The sequence below is a fragment of the Chiloscyllium plagiosum genome, unplaced genomic scaffold (assembly GCF_037043375.1).
Source record: "Chiloscyllium plagiosum isolate Xiang-an unplaced genomic scaffold, Cpla_swu_hap1 HiC_scaffold_3, whole genome shotgun sequence".
In the NCBI taxonomy this organism is placed as follows: Eukaryota; Metazoa; Chordata; class Chondrichthyes; order Orectolobiformes; family Hemiscylliidae; genus Chiloscyllium; species Chiloscyllium plagiosum.
The window spans coordinates 37,023,345-37,038,435 of record NW_028270141.1 but is presented as its reverse complement, the minus strand read 5'-3'; the positions used below and the strand labels follow the sequence as shown (position 1 = coordinate 37,038,435).

General features: G+C 42.6%; 1 protein-coding gene across 3 annotated transcripts in view; it reads right to left on the bottom strand.

Moving 5' to 3' along the window:
- The window catches only part of sack1b (scaffolding CK1 anchoring protein B), a 40,854-nt gene extending 26,263 nt beyond the window's left edge, over positions 1-14,591 (bottom strand). The window contains exons 1-3 of one of the 3 annotated variants that reach the window (XM_043679355.2): positions 14,461-14,591; positions 12,619-13,111; positions 8,332-8,496 (exon numbers count right to left, since the gene is read on the bottom strand). In XM_043679355.2, the coding sequence (XP_043535290.2) occupies positions 8,332-8,496; positions 12,619-13,062 (609 nt within the window). In that variant the 5' untranslated portion in view covers positions 13,063-13,111; positions 14,461-14,591. Of the gene's footprint in view, positions 1-8,331; positions 8,497-12,618; positions 13,112-13,613; positions 13,972-14,460 lie in introns of those variants that run through there. The other 2 variants (XM_043679363.2, XM_043679374.2) reach the window with 2 other exon arrangements.
- Between the last annotated feature and the right edge of the window lie 500 nt (positions 14,592-15,091).

The window sequence follows — 15,091 nt, the reverse complement described above, 5'->3', positions numbered from 1 at the left end:
AACAAATCAATGGCTCAAAATATTATTTTTCCATTTGTTCACTCCCAACAATTTTAACTTTCTCTCTCAGCTGAAGTTTATTCAGTTAAAAATAGGAACAGTAAGAACAGTAAGAACAGGAGTCGACTCCCATCAGCTCTTCAGGATGCCCAGACTCGAGGGCAACAGAGGAGAGTTGCTGGCCACAAGTGGTCATGCAGCTGGGGCAATAAGGTGGGGGTCAGCTCACTCGCGGATATGTTCACATACTACAAACCATGGGCTTACAAAAAGAATGCTGATGGGCAGTCATTAGAAAAGTGTGCTTGTGAGCTTGCATACTTTATTACACAACATGGAGGAATCCTGCTCCGACTTGTCAAGTCTTTGCACTGAGCAAAGGACTCATCCACCCAGCATGGACCAAATAGTTAGTTCTGCTCACATTGCAGTGGAGCCCACATCACTATCATTGAAACTCAGGCAGCTGCCAGCTTGGCTGTAGGGGTCAGTGCTGGCAGCCTCTCTGAAACATCACATTGACACCTTACTGTTGTTTACACGCAAAACGCTGGGGTGAGGAGAGTGGCCTGGGCCTCCGTAAGACAGGAATCAGCTTTCTCTCTCAGGATGCCCACACCCCCAGTGTCCCTGCTAGTGCCAAACAGCCAGCTGGTACAGAATGCCATGGTCCACCAGTCTATAGCTTAGTCTCCAAGGTGCTCGGCATTACCCACCACAGCCTCAATGGAAGGTACCCACCACAGCTCAGCAGCTTTTCACTGCTCACCTTGAGTTATTGGGGAAAAACATTGCAGGAACCACAAGGGTACAAACATAGAAGAAAGGACTCTAGGGCTTATGTGTGAGTGATTGTTCAATCATGATGAAATATAGTTCATCATCGATTCCCTACTGTGTGAAAGTAGGCCATTCAGCCCATTGAGTCCATACTGACCCTGCAAACAGCTTCCCACCCAGTCCCACTACCCCTAGCCTATCCCTGTAACCTTGCCTTCCTCATGGCTAATTCACCTTGCTTACACATCCCTGGACACTATTGGCAACTTAGCATTACCAGTCCATCTAACCTGCACAACTTTGGAATGAGGGAGGAAACCGGAGCACCCAGCGGAAACCCACGCAGACATGAGGAGAATGTGCAAACTCCACACAAACAGTCACTCATGGGCAGAATCAAATCCTGGTCCCTGGCACTGTGAGGCAGCAGTGCTAACCGCTGAGCCACCGAGCGTTCCGTTATTTGATAAATTTGATCTGTTTTCTGAATTTTGTGTCACTGTTTATGTTTTAGTGAATACAGGAGAAGAATCATAGGATTGGACTGAAGGAAGCAAGTTGCATTGTTTTTGTAATGATTGTGTGACTGGTCCTGATTAAAGATGAGATTGATATTACAGAGCTCTCTGACAGTTCTACCAACTAGGGGCATTGGTAGTCCCTGGATCTGTTCTATTTCCTCCTCTTCAAGCTCCTTTCCTTTTCTTGCTCCTGTTGCCTTTTTCCTTGCTTTGGTGAGGCAAGTTACCAGGCCCTCATTATTGCAAAAGATGGAGCAGCCAACCACACATGGGAATTGCCTGCTGAGGACTTTACTGCACATCTAGTTTCAAACTATCCAGACAGAAGAAGACACATCTAGGTCACTCAGTGACATTTTATATGCAGATGTAGTTCTCAATGCAGATTGACTTTGTCAAGATTTCTGACAAGAGTCATGAACAATGAATGGAAAGGCTAATCTTCCTCATTTAATGAGTCAGGACTGTTGACATTAATGATGCTGGTCAATTAGTTCAGTGACAGGGCTGAATCTTATTGATTCTATCTGAGTTGCATTGAGTATTTTGGAAGGACTTCTGTTATGAGGTCCAACATATTTTCATAGAATACCTACAGTGTGGAAACAGGCCATTTGACCCAATGAGTCCACACTGACCTTCCCAAGAATAATCCACCCAGACCCATTCCCCTACACTACTACTCTACATTTACCCTTGACTAACGCACCTACACAACCCAGAAAACTATGGGCAATGTAGTATGGGCAATTCACCTGACCTGCACATTTTTGGACTGTGGGAGGAAACCGAAGCACCCGGAGGAAACCCACGCAGATACGGGGAGAATGTGCAAACTCCACACAGACAGTCACCCAAGGCTGGCATCGAACCCAGGTCCCTATGAGGCAGCAGTGCTAACCACTGAGCCATCATGCCATCCAGTTTCTCACTGTATCTTGGCAAACGAGCGGCTTTAACTATGTACCCATTCCCTATGGCATCCATGACATCGGATTCCAGTCCAATTTTACCATAAATCATTCCTGAAACGACCATCCACTCAATGGAAAGCCTCAGAAAGGCCTGCATCTCCACTGGCTCTAGTGCCACTGTACACAAGCACCTGCATTTCTGAAGCTACCCTGCTGGATAACAGACATTCATTCAAAAAGGTATTGGAGAAGGGAAAAATGGTGCCCTGAATCTCCGACTTTGACCTGAAGGTCCTGGTGGACATGATGGACCTTTTCCCAGAGTTCCAGCAGAAGGGGCCATGCCACTACATCCTGGCAGTCTTGTCAATGTGGTCACCACAGTCCAGAGGAATGCCGAGCAGTGCTTCAAGAAAGTCAGTGACCTTCTCCATTGTGCCAGGGTAAATGCCACAATCTTCTCTCTATCACCTGATACTCAGTCTCTCTCTCTCTCTCTACTACAGCATCACCTCCCACCAGTATTCAATCTCACTGCTGCCTACAACATCTTCCCTTACTTCCTCTCATTTCTCCCCCACCACCCCCAAGTCTCCCACAGCACTAACCCTGCACATCCTCTGTGCTGCCTACTCATTAGCCCAGGACACCTCAGCACCTTTCCCCATCTGCACTAGCATTAACAACTGTGCTGCCCACATCCATTTCACCTACCCCCCCAACCCCCGCAGCACGTGCACGCACATGATACAAGGAGAGAATCCTATCCTCAAAGGACTAATGGGAATGCTAGGATATCCATGCCTCATTAACTCAGTAAGTACCAGTTTTCATTCCACTGCAACTCTCATATATACCCCCTGTCAAAGTCAAAGTCATTCATTGCACACCACTTCCAAACACTGGCCACCATGCCTTCTCTCTGTTTAGTCTTGCAGCTACCTCTAGGATGTCCACCAGCTCTGTGGCGAAATGGCCACCTCCTTGACTCATGAGGATGACAGTGCTGAGGCCTCCCGTACCCATCTCCTCCTCCCCTCGGACACAGACACCTCGTGGGAATGTCGCGTTTGGAAAGTTCAGGAGCACAATCTGCTCAGCATTTCACTCTGCAGCTAACTGAGGAAGAACCACCTCAAGCTGCTGACAATTGGAGGACTGACCAGGCAGGAGAGGGCAATCAGGGAATTTCTCCACGTTCACTGGGAGGAACAGAAGCAGCAGACAGGTCTGCGGGAGGCAATGACTCCACCCTGCCATAGCCCAGAAGTGGCAGGAACACATTGAGAGTCATATGACTGTCTAGCTCCTCCATGGACAGGTTAGTGGTTGCATCCATGGAAAGCCAGGTTCAGCACCCTCAGGGACTGCTGGAGAGGTGCACAAACCTGCACTCCATTGCCTCACCCATTGGTCCTCAGGCAACAGGATGCATGGCAACAGAAGGATGGGGAACACCATGCACATTTTGTGTGCCCTTCCTTACATGGAGACAAGGTGGCTGGGGTCCTCCACCATCACCCTGCCTCCCACACTTTGATTCTGGCAAAATTATTTAATCCTGCAGCTGCCAAACCAAATCTACAGGCCGTAGCTGCAGTCTCAAGCAGAGTCCTTCAATCCCTAACTACAAAACCTGGGACAACACTGACAGATAATAAGAGAGAGGAAGAAGACTCATGTAAGGGACGTTGGCGGCAGGAGTGAAAACACTTTGCACTTGAGTGTAAGTGTGACTGATTTGATCTTACATCTGGTTGTTCAGCTCTCTGTGTAGCCTGGAATGTCATTGTTACAGCATCAAGCTTCATTTTGTCATCACAGACAAAGCTCAGTGATGGAGATCAGTGCTCAGAACCTGCTGCATCACCTAGAAGCAAGAGGAAGGCAGCCTATCCAGTGCTACATGTGCTACCGATGCCTTTCCACAACGTCCCCATTCTTTTGCAGCTTTGGTCGACTTAAGTCTTGATGTCATTGAGTTGTCCAGAAATGTCTGTGGTAGGGTGGTGCAACACGTAGACAGGGGAATGCTTTAGAGTTGCTCTGATTCCTCTACAGTACCTGGGTGCGTGTACAATGTTCTTTCCATTTGAAGCTAGTGGAAGACTGTACTTCCAGAGCGCACTGCCAGTGTATTAGAGAGATGCCACAACGGTCATGAGGAGTTGACAAATGCCAATGCCCGTGGATGAGAGTTGTGTACCAGCTAATTCCTATGTATCATGCACTTTGATTCAGTGCAACATGGAAGTCGTTTGGAGCAAGTGGCAATCTGATTCTGTCAGCATCTGCTCTGACTTCCATGTCAAGTTTCCTTGATGCAGAACTTGTTTAGTAAGATAGAAAGGTGAATATCAAGGACGTGAATTGGGCCATTAACAAAACATTCAATAAGCAATAATCTGCTTTAACTGGCAAGTCCTTGCTGCAGAGCAAGAAACTTTCAAGTCACTTGTCACAAACAGAAGAGATAGCCCAAGATGCTCCTGATGATGAGATGGGCCTCATCAGACACCTTCTCTGATTCTGCCACAGATCTCCCCATCATGCACATCGCTCAGGAATTTGCCCATAATTCGTTCAGCAAACCAAAGGCACCTCACATCTTGCACAAGTAAAGTTACTTTGGATTACATATTCCTTGACTATCATCCAGCACCATCCTCCTCCCTCTTGGGGTCACTGTTCCTGTGTCCTTTTTGCTGTTTTTCTTGCTGCTTCCCCTCACCCTCCAGCCACAAAGGCAACGTTACCTGAACATCTTTCAGCAACACACCAGTAAGGGTACAGATGATCATTCTCAGCAAACAAAATGATCTTTCCAGAGATTAAGATAGAAGCTAAAGATCACCAGTAGATTACAGTTACAAAGCAGCAACTTATATTTGGGATGCTATCACACAGAGCTGCTAAGAGGACCTCTGCCAGTTAGCAACATGGAGCTAAATTGTCCTAGCCCTTTGATAAAGAAATGGGAGCCAATGTCTTCCCACCATCTTGCCAATTTTCCAATGGTACAGACACCCACCAGGAGGATAATGAAGGATCACTACCCATCTCCGCAGAGATAGCGCCCATGTTGATATTGCCCATCATCACTGACTGAAAATAAGCCTTCATAATGTGCCCACCAGTTTGGAGAATAAGTTGGTGGTTTGCCACTTTATCTGGATGTGGTATAATTGATGCTTGTGTCTGTCCTACCGCTCAGCATCAGTGGTGCACGTTAGATTTGAATTTCTTTTGCATATACAATAACATTGTGATTATGTCAGTGCATTAGCAATTCAGAAATTCAAGTCCAAATGCCCATAGTGGTTGGGGCATTTATGTTCAATTAATCAAATAATGCTTGAACAAATCTTGAACAAGCAGCAGTAACCACCATGAAATCACCAGAATGTCACCAAAACTCAACAGGTTCATCAATGTCCTTTATGGAATGTCCTTACCTGGTCGAGCCTGCCTCAGATTCATAGCATTGTGGCTAACTCTGAAATGGTCTAGTAAGCCCCTTGGTTCATGTGGAATTAGAGATGAGCATCAAATGCTGGCTTTGCCAACCATGCTCACATCCCATGAAAAAATAAAGGAAAAACACTTTAAAAACTGCTTAAACCTCGGCCAACCAACCAGCAGACAAAATGCTAACATTAACTCCGGGCGAAAGCAAATGCCCAGTGTTCATTACCCTGATGATATAATTTCTCCATGGCTGATACCAATTTCATTACTTGTAATGCCATCTCCTAAGCTGCAGTATTTGAAACAGAAATCATATGATTTGCTGCTATATATCTTCCTAGAATAGTCGTGCTGTGTTTTACATAGATTAATTGAGCAGAGTCTGTGATTTAATGGATTAGACATAACTTAAGATTGCTCTTATTATCCCCACCTTTTAATTTGAAGAAAGGTATATTTAGCAGACTAATCCAAATTTCAATCAGTAGAGAAGGTGTTGTTCAGTTGCTCTCTATATATGATGCATTGTATTTGAGCAGTGGAACAAATTTGCTCACTTATCCATGATAAAGGTGCTTGAAAGTGTTGTTTCTATTCTGAATAAATGCTGTCATTTAAAACCTAACAAAAACACTGAAAGTCAAATTGAAGTTTGGAGTCTAGTCTGCTTTTTCCACAACTATTATTCAATCTATATCCCTTCCCTGCACTTCCATGGCTCGTCTGAGCAGAATAAAACATGACATATGGAACTACATGCATGTTAATAAGAAAAGACAGCACATTATAATCAGAGCTCACTGATTCCACAATCAATGGATCAGATCAAAGCTCTATAGCCATGTCAACTCCAGTCATGAATCAATAACTGTTAAAAAGCAAATGGGAGGAGAAGGCTCTCTAAATATTACAAGTAAAACAAAGATGTGCAGATGCTGGAGATCTGAAACAAAAACAGAAGTTGTTGGAGAAACTCAGCAGGCCCAGTAGCATCTGTGGGAAGAATTCAGAGTTAACATTTCAAGTCTAGTACGTTAACGCTGCCTTTTCCCTCACACATCCGCTGCCGTATCTACTGAGTTTCTCCAGCAATTTCTGTTTTTGCTTTGGCTCTCTAAATATGCCCTCCTTACTGATGGAATTCACAAGATGAAGATGAAGCATTTGCAAACATCGTTAGACAGAAGCATAACGGAATATTCTTTCTTGGCCTCCCCAGCAGTCCCCACAATCAAAGATGTCAGATTTCAGCTAATTTGACTCATTCTACGTAACGTCAAGGTTCACCAAGGTATATTGAACATTGCAAATCCAATCAGCCTCAGCTTTTGGGCTGCAGGCTTTTAACCTGGAATGAGCTGCCAAACAGTTCCAGTGCTGGTACAACACTGCCCAACAGTGACCAGACAATATGCAAAAATTCCCAGACATAAACTGTTTACAAAAAGCAGGAAAAATTCAATTTCTGTTCATCAGTCGATGCTTAATTATCTGAACTAATGGAGGGTGTAGTTGACAGATAAAGTAACAGTTACTTTCTTATATGCTGCTCACTTACATTTAATTTGTTTAACACCACTCAATCTCCAGACCTCCCTAAAACCTTGGGGTTCAAACTTGCTCACAAAAGATGAATTCTCAAGAAATGAGGTAGTAGGACTGCTCTTAACATCAAGGCAGACTTTAATCAACTGAAGCACTGAGGAGTTTTACTAAAACTAAGTCTTTGAGAATTGGGGGAATACTCTCACTGGTTAGAATTAATACTTGACACAAAAGAAGATAATTGTGAATGGTGAAGGCCAGTTATCTCAGCCACAGGACATCACTCCATATGTAGCAAGACTTGAACAATCTTTAGGCTTCAGCTGATAACTGGAAAGTAACATGTGCGCTTCTAGTGCCAGGAAATGAACCTCTCCAACAAGGGTGCAAAACCAACTTCTATTTATATTCAATGTCCTTACCACTGCCAAGATCCCCACCATTACTGAGCTACGTAGTTGACTCAACCCCAATTGGGCTATCCAAATATCTATCATGGATACCAAAAGTAGGACTGCGTTTCTGTGCTAAATGAATAACCTCTTGGTCCTTATAAAACCCAAGTCAAGAATCTGGTGGAAAAAAATGTCAAGCAGCTTAGCACCAGCTAAGCAAAGTAGCCCGGATCATTCATCATCTAAATCCAAACATCTTTTTGTTCACTTTGCAGAGTTCTAAGACTACAATGCATGATATATGTAAATCACTTCCCAAATCACTAACCTGCTCCACACCGAAATGAGTAGCCAAACATTGGGTCAGTCTCTCTCTCATCATAGCCATTAAAATTGCCTTCTCCTGCTATTCCACACTCCCTGGATTTGCCCCTGCTGATAAGGCAGCAGTTGTCACAAAATTTATTCAGGCATCAGGCAAACAGCCCGTGGGAAGTGCAAAGTTTGACCCATAGTTTGCACAGATTATTTAGCAGAGGACCCAATTCCCACATTTTTTGTCAGCTTTGTGTGTCCTACTTTAAGCACGCTTTGCACCTACTTTTATCACATTTGCAGCCAAAGATAGGGAATACAGACTTCTACCCCAGTGTATACTCAGTTCAGACGAGAAAAGCCCAGGGGTCTGAAAAGCAAAAAAAACCTTACCATGAGCCTCTGAAGCTGAACTCCTTGTTTCTCACACATCATGGTAAAGTGTTTGAAATTGGAGTCATCGAGCACTATGTAGACTGGAACTCCTCTGGCAGCAGCCTCCAGCACCTCCTTGAAGATATCCACATCAGTAAAGATGTCCATAACAATCGCAATGACCTGTTTGAAATTTTCAACGAACAATGTTAAGTCAATTAGCCCTTGGAGCTGACTTGCCATTGTATCACTTTGGGAACAATACATTCTTTTAAAATACATGAAAGAACTTATCCAAAATTCCATATGCATAAAAGCCAATTCACATTGAAGAAACACATGTTATAGCAGAACTGACTGTACTTTCTTTTCAAGGACTAACTATTTTCAATCCTCATGCCCAGCCATTTAAATACTGCAGCTACAAAGCAGGTCAGAGGCTTGGGGTCCTGCTGTGAGTAACTCCCCAAATCCAGTCCATCACCTACAAGGGACAAGTCAAGAGGATGTTGGAATACTCACCATTTGTCTGGATGAATGCAACTCCAATAAGACTTGAGCAGTTTGACACCATCCATGGCAAGGTAGCCCGCTTGGTCAATAATCCATTCACTACTTCAAACTGCCTCCATCACTCATAAACAATAGCAATGTGTGCCACTTACAAAATGCACTGCAGCAACTCACCAATGTTCCTTTCAGAACATCTTCCAAACCCTGAGCTCTACCACCAAGGAGAACACATACATCACCTTCACGGGTGGAGCATTGTCTGCAGCTCCTCTTCAAGCTACCACCATCCTATCAATGTTACATCACTGTCACTGAATCAAAACCTGGAGCACCATGCTGGAAAGCACTGTGGTATACCTACATCACATAGTTCAAGAAAGTGGCTCACCACCACTTTCTCAACGGTAATTTGCGAGAGGCAACAAGCTCACATACCTTGAAAGACAACCACAACGGTAACCACAGTCACGCCTGGCCTCTGTGATGGTTATATTTACATATCCAGGCAAAAAAGGCATCATCATCATCATGTGATTATCCAAAAAGAAAAACAGGCGATGTATAATATCTAAAAGATCCTATGGTGCTGATAGTCAAATGCTTTAAATCCCCTCTGGTGGCATTTGTGGCAAGAAAACACCAGGTTCTGAGGTATTTTAACCTAGATCTAGATTACAGTATGAGGGAAATAAATGATAATAATGCTAAAGATCTGCATTCAGTAACTTAAAAATACAACATGAATTTGGCCAGTAATGCAATAATGGAGCAACATCACCTTTTATTTGCACCAATCGAGGTGTACGTCTCTACCTCCCAGTCAGGGGAACTGTGGGATTTCAATTTACTGTCATTTCCACTCACAGCTCCTATTGAGATTCATGGGTGTTAGGGGATTAGGGCCTCTTCTGGAGACAATCAGCCCTACTTCCATCAGTGACAATTACATTACTTTCCCTCCTAACAAAAATCTGGACTTTGTCTTCAGGAACACAGGCTTCCAACTCTTTAAGGTTGGGCAATTTATTCAATAACGTTTTCCATTATCATCATCCATGGAAAGTGAAAGGATATTATCTGGGCATCTCATTATACTGAAGTTGTTATACAAATACTAATAGTTGTGTTCCCTCTGTCTCAATATGTACCTATGATGCTTCTTTTGACCACATCTGATCTGTGTGTTTCTCTTTCTCTTTCTTATTGCTCATTGGAATTTCTGTATTTTTGAAAGGAATTGATAGGTGACACAGGCATTGTGAGGAAGGCAGATGGCAAGGTGGCACAAGCTGCTATTACATGTTGGTTCAAAGGAAGATTAAGATAGAGTAATAGGTTGACAGGTTTTGTGTCTGTGTGTGCTTGATGGGACAGGTTGGCTGTGACAATGGGGCATACCTTAGATGTAGGAGACTTTTCAGGTAGTTGGGCATTATTCCAATTCATGAAATGTAGGCATGACTAACTAAGCAGTATTTGCTGCCAATTTCCAAGTGTCCTCAAGAAAAGGTAAAAATCATCACATTACTGGGTTCAGGAGTCACATGTAGGTCAGTCCAGGTAAAGATGGTGGATTTCCTTCCCTCAAGGACATAAGTGAACTAAATGAGTTTTCACAAAACAGTCCTGATGATTTCATAGTTATCATTACTGAGACATGTGGGAAACTCAGAAATTATTCACTGAATTGAAATTTGACCAGTTGCCAGGATGGGATTTGATCCTATGTCCCGACAGCATTAGCCTGGGGTTCTAGATTACAGTCCAGTGACAGAACCTTCTGGGATAATGGTGGTAATGGGTAGCTGCAGTATGCAATGTCTGAGGAAGAAACTTTTTTTTCTCTTTTCATTCACAGGTGATGCTGTCTATCCCTAACTGCCCATAGGGCAGTTTAGAGTCAACCACATTGCTGTCGGTCTGGAGTCACATGTAGGCCAGACCAGGTAAAGATGCCAGTTTCTTTCCCTAAAGGACATTAGTGAGCCAGATGGGTTTTTTCTGACAACTGACATTGTCATCATTAGATTCTTAATTCCAGATATCTTATGGAATTCAAATTCCATCACCTGCCCTGGCAGGATTCAAACCCAGATCCCCGGAATATTATCTGGATCTCTGGATTAACAGTCCAGTGATAATACCACTAAGGCCAGTGATTCATTTTGCCACACTGCAGTCACATTGTTTATTCACAGATCTTGATATTCTCTGAAGACCTCCTCCTCATGATCATGACTGACACTATAACAGGAGCAGAAGAGATTTTTCTGATTGCTATGTTAAACTGTGTATCTCCACATTCCTTTAAGGGAACGATATCAAGGTATAAATAAAATAAAAAGTAATAGGGTTACTTTAATTTTATATTGAATTCATTAAGAAAATCACGTAGCTATGGCTCATAACCAGCAAGGTAATTAATTATTCCCTACCTCTAGTTGTCGGGGAAGAGGGAGGTTAATAGTTAAATTGAAGCTGCTATTAATATCAAGACATTACTCATTGAGAACATTTGAAGCTCAAGACTAGCCTTAAGAATGAATGTAAGTCAGGAGGGCTCAAGAAGCACACAGAATCCTGCTGGAATTTTAGTCTGACCCTAAGTGGGGTAATCACCCTGTTGTCCCGCCAGGTAAAACTACTGGGAAGCCAGCCGAACCCAAGATCTGTGAATTAAAATCACACTTAGTGGGACCTACTGTGGAGGAACTATTCTTCCATAACCCATGTGGAAAGTCCACTCCTCAAACAGCCTTGCAAACATATTTCCTCACTAGCAAACTCCAACCCCACCACCAAACCCTCCCTGTCTGCTTGCCCAGTACTTCCTCTGCTGTGGATAGCCTACGAGTTACAACAATAGCCTGAAAGATCCCCACAATCAGCCAGCTGCCATTTCCCAACAAAAATGGGTGTGTTCAAATGAGCCCTTGCATTTTCAGTTTCCTGCATCTTTCAACTTTCATGCTGGGGACTTAATTTTAACTGTAAAAGAAATTCCACATGGAAACAATTGTAAATATTGTAAATCCTAAAGACTGTGCAATTTTGTTTCTATTTCTTTGGATTGATCTTGGGTCAGAATCATAGAGACAATGAGGAGCTGACTAATCAATCCATTGATCCTGCTCCAGCTCTTTGTTAAAACTCCACAAATCCTTCCCTTGCCTGCACATTTTTTTTCTCTCATCATATATACAATATTCCCAATTCTCTTTTGAAAGTTACTATGGAAACTGCTTCCAAAACCTTATCAAGTAGTGATTTCAGATCATCAACTCTCTGCCTAAATAAATTTCCTTTTGTCAATGATCTGAAATCTGTGACCCCTAATTAGAAATCTCCTGATTTATTCAATCAAAATGCCCTAGTTTTGAAACAAACAAGAACAGAAATTGCTGAAGAACTTCAGCAGGTTGGCAGCGTCTTTGGAGTGAAAACGAGAGTCAACATTTCAAGTCCAGTGAACCTTCTTTAGAACTTCTGAAGGGTCACTGTTTCTCTCTCCACAGATGCTGCCAGATCTGCTGAGTTTCTCCAACAATTTCTTTGTTTGCTTCGGACCTCCACTGTCCACAATTCTTTGTTTCATTGCCATGATTTTGACAATGGTTATGCCCAAATGGCATAATGACTCTCTTTCTGCTCAGCTTGGAATGCTTTCGGACAAAGTTGGTTCCTTACCTTATCTTCACCATTGTTCACATCAATTAGCTCTTACTTTCCAAAAAAAAAGTGCAAACCGTAATTTGGCACCACATTTAATTTACTAGCGAATTATTGCAATACCTGTTTTCCATTTTTTATTAATTTCCTGACAATCTCCTTGATTGTAGGCGAGTTATCGCGAGGCGGATGAAAGTATAGGTCGATTTTGGTTTGTGTCTCCAAGCCTTTAATAACATAAGGCCATCCCAAGTCTAAATCTGGAGCATCCGTATCAGATTGAACAGGCCAGTAGGTGCCAGAGGATGAACCATCCTTACTGTCATCCAGATAATAGGTTGCAATGGATGGGGCTAATTTTTGAACATTGTCCTTGATTAAACAGATCTCTTCCTCAGCCAGGAACTCACTCAGTCCTTCCTTTGCTAGAAATTGTTCATAGGCAGGAATCCCTTCATCTGCTAATGTATCAATAGCTACACGGTACCATTCCTTGTAGTGAGGTTCAACATAATCCTCAGATCTGAATTCTTCGCCCAGCGAAGAGATGTGGGAAGATAAGTTCATGTTGTTAAAATGGAATATGAAATGTTATCCAGGGTTGATGTTGTACCTGCTGGAGGAAGAAAAGCAAGTATTACAATTCTGAACAACCAGGAATTCAAACCAGACCACAAACAGTTTAAGCATCTTACAAGTTTTGCTGTTAAAAGATAATTTAAAAATTTTTCCTTGTCTTGCTTCACCTCAATATTGATGACAAAAAAGATAGTTAGCACGACCATTAACACGGACCATTAACACAAAAACCAATGGCAGATGGTGACATTTGAATACAATAAATATGGGGAATAAAAAGTAGTCAAATAACATCCACGTAACAACCATTGATTGTTGTAAAAATCCACGTGGTTCATTAGCTTCCTTTAGAAAGGAAATTTGCCATCATTAACCTGGTCTGGTCTACATTGACTCCAGATCCACAACAATGTGCTCAACTCTTAAGCACCTTCTGGCAATTAGGGATGGTCAATAAATGCCTCTCATGAACAATAAAGAAAATACTGCAGATTTCTGAAATCTGAAATAAAAACAAAAATATCCTGGAACTACTTAACTGGTCAGACTGCATCTGTGGAGAGAGAGAAACAGAGTTCACATATCAGGTTGAAATTCGAGAGATCTGATGAATAATCAGGAACCCGAAAATTAATGCTGCTTTTTCCCCAGATGCTGCCTGACATTCCTGAATATTGGCAAATTCTCTTTTGCCATCCATTGTAACAAGCTTCGCTGCTCTCAGATGTACACAAACAGGGACTGCTATTTGCGGTTTCAGTGCCCATTCAAAACATGTTGGGAGTTTCAGTGAGAGAACTCTTCGGGTTGAATACATATCGGGCAATGAGTGCACCAACTAATAGCTTCCGACTGATCACTGCAATATAACTGGCCACAGAAGAACTCCATGGGTTGAACTGGGGAAAAACAAAAGTGCTGTGTTTTTTTTTGAGAAAATTGATCCAGATTTAGCAAAAACTACACAATGAAATAACGCTGCCCATGCTCTAGTGATGTCGCTCTAAGTGTGGTTACGCTGTTCAAAGCCCTTACATTAAAACCATTGTTACCAAACGACGTTTGTCGAACAAGTTTCCTGTAATAATGTTGTATTGTTAAACAGAGCAGATGTACAGGGACCCGAGAAATGTTTTGCTCCACACTTCCACAGAAGTTGGAGTTGAGTTTGCTTTCGTCTTGGCTGCATTGTCATGGATGTCTCCACTTGTACTGGTGTTCCCATTGTTAGATCCTTGGTTCTTAAAACAGCGTTTCAATCCCTTACATTGCTTTGACAGAGCATGAATTGTTTGGTCCCAGGAATGGTCAGTAATAAATCGGTGCTGGCCTCTGAGCAGTTGACCAGAAGACAGGCTCAAAAGAGAAGCTGAAATGTCTACTTACTCGGTCCAGTAGCTCGGGAGCACGGCCTGATTGACAGTTTTACTTATAAGATAACTAATTCTCTCCTCAGTGTTGAAACAGCCACTGCAATCTTCGCTGGTTCAAATGTTTTCAGTGACGGCCTGCAAACTGAACAGTTTAGTAAGTACGTAAGCAGGGTACGGCACCGGAGTACAGGGCGTGGAAACCAGTTCTAACATGTACTGTGTGTCAAGGTGTGTGTGTGTGTGTGTCAACTCGCTTGCTGACGCCGGGCCAAAGATTATGCAAAAACCTGTTTCATTCTGTGAACCACCCTTCCTTTTCATTGAAACCAACAACTAAGAAAGTATTTTCTTTTTTAAAACAAATCAGGTGGGAATAGCAATCCATACTTGAATCACGTAGTTCATGGAGTTATACTTTCTGAGTTACATGACTCTTTTTTTGTTTTATTTGCCAGTTAATCATTGGTGGGATTATACAACTGAAACTACCGACATTTTAACAGTGGCTGCAGTGTTTTTAAAAAGCATATCCTTGATTGGAGAGTGTTGTGGAGAAAGCATTTGTAGTGCTATAAAAATGTCAAGTTTCAAATCTGATTCTTGCTCTTTGAATGGAAATACAAGACACCAAATTACCAGCTAGT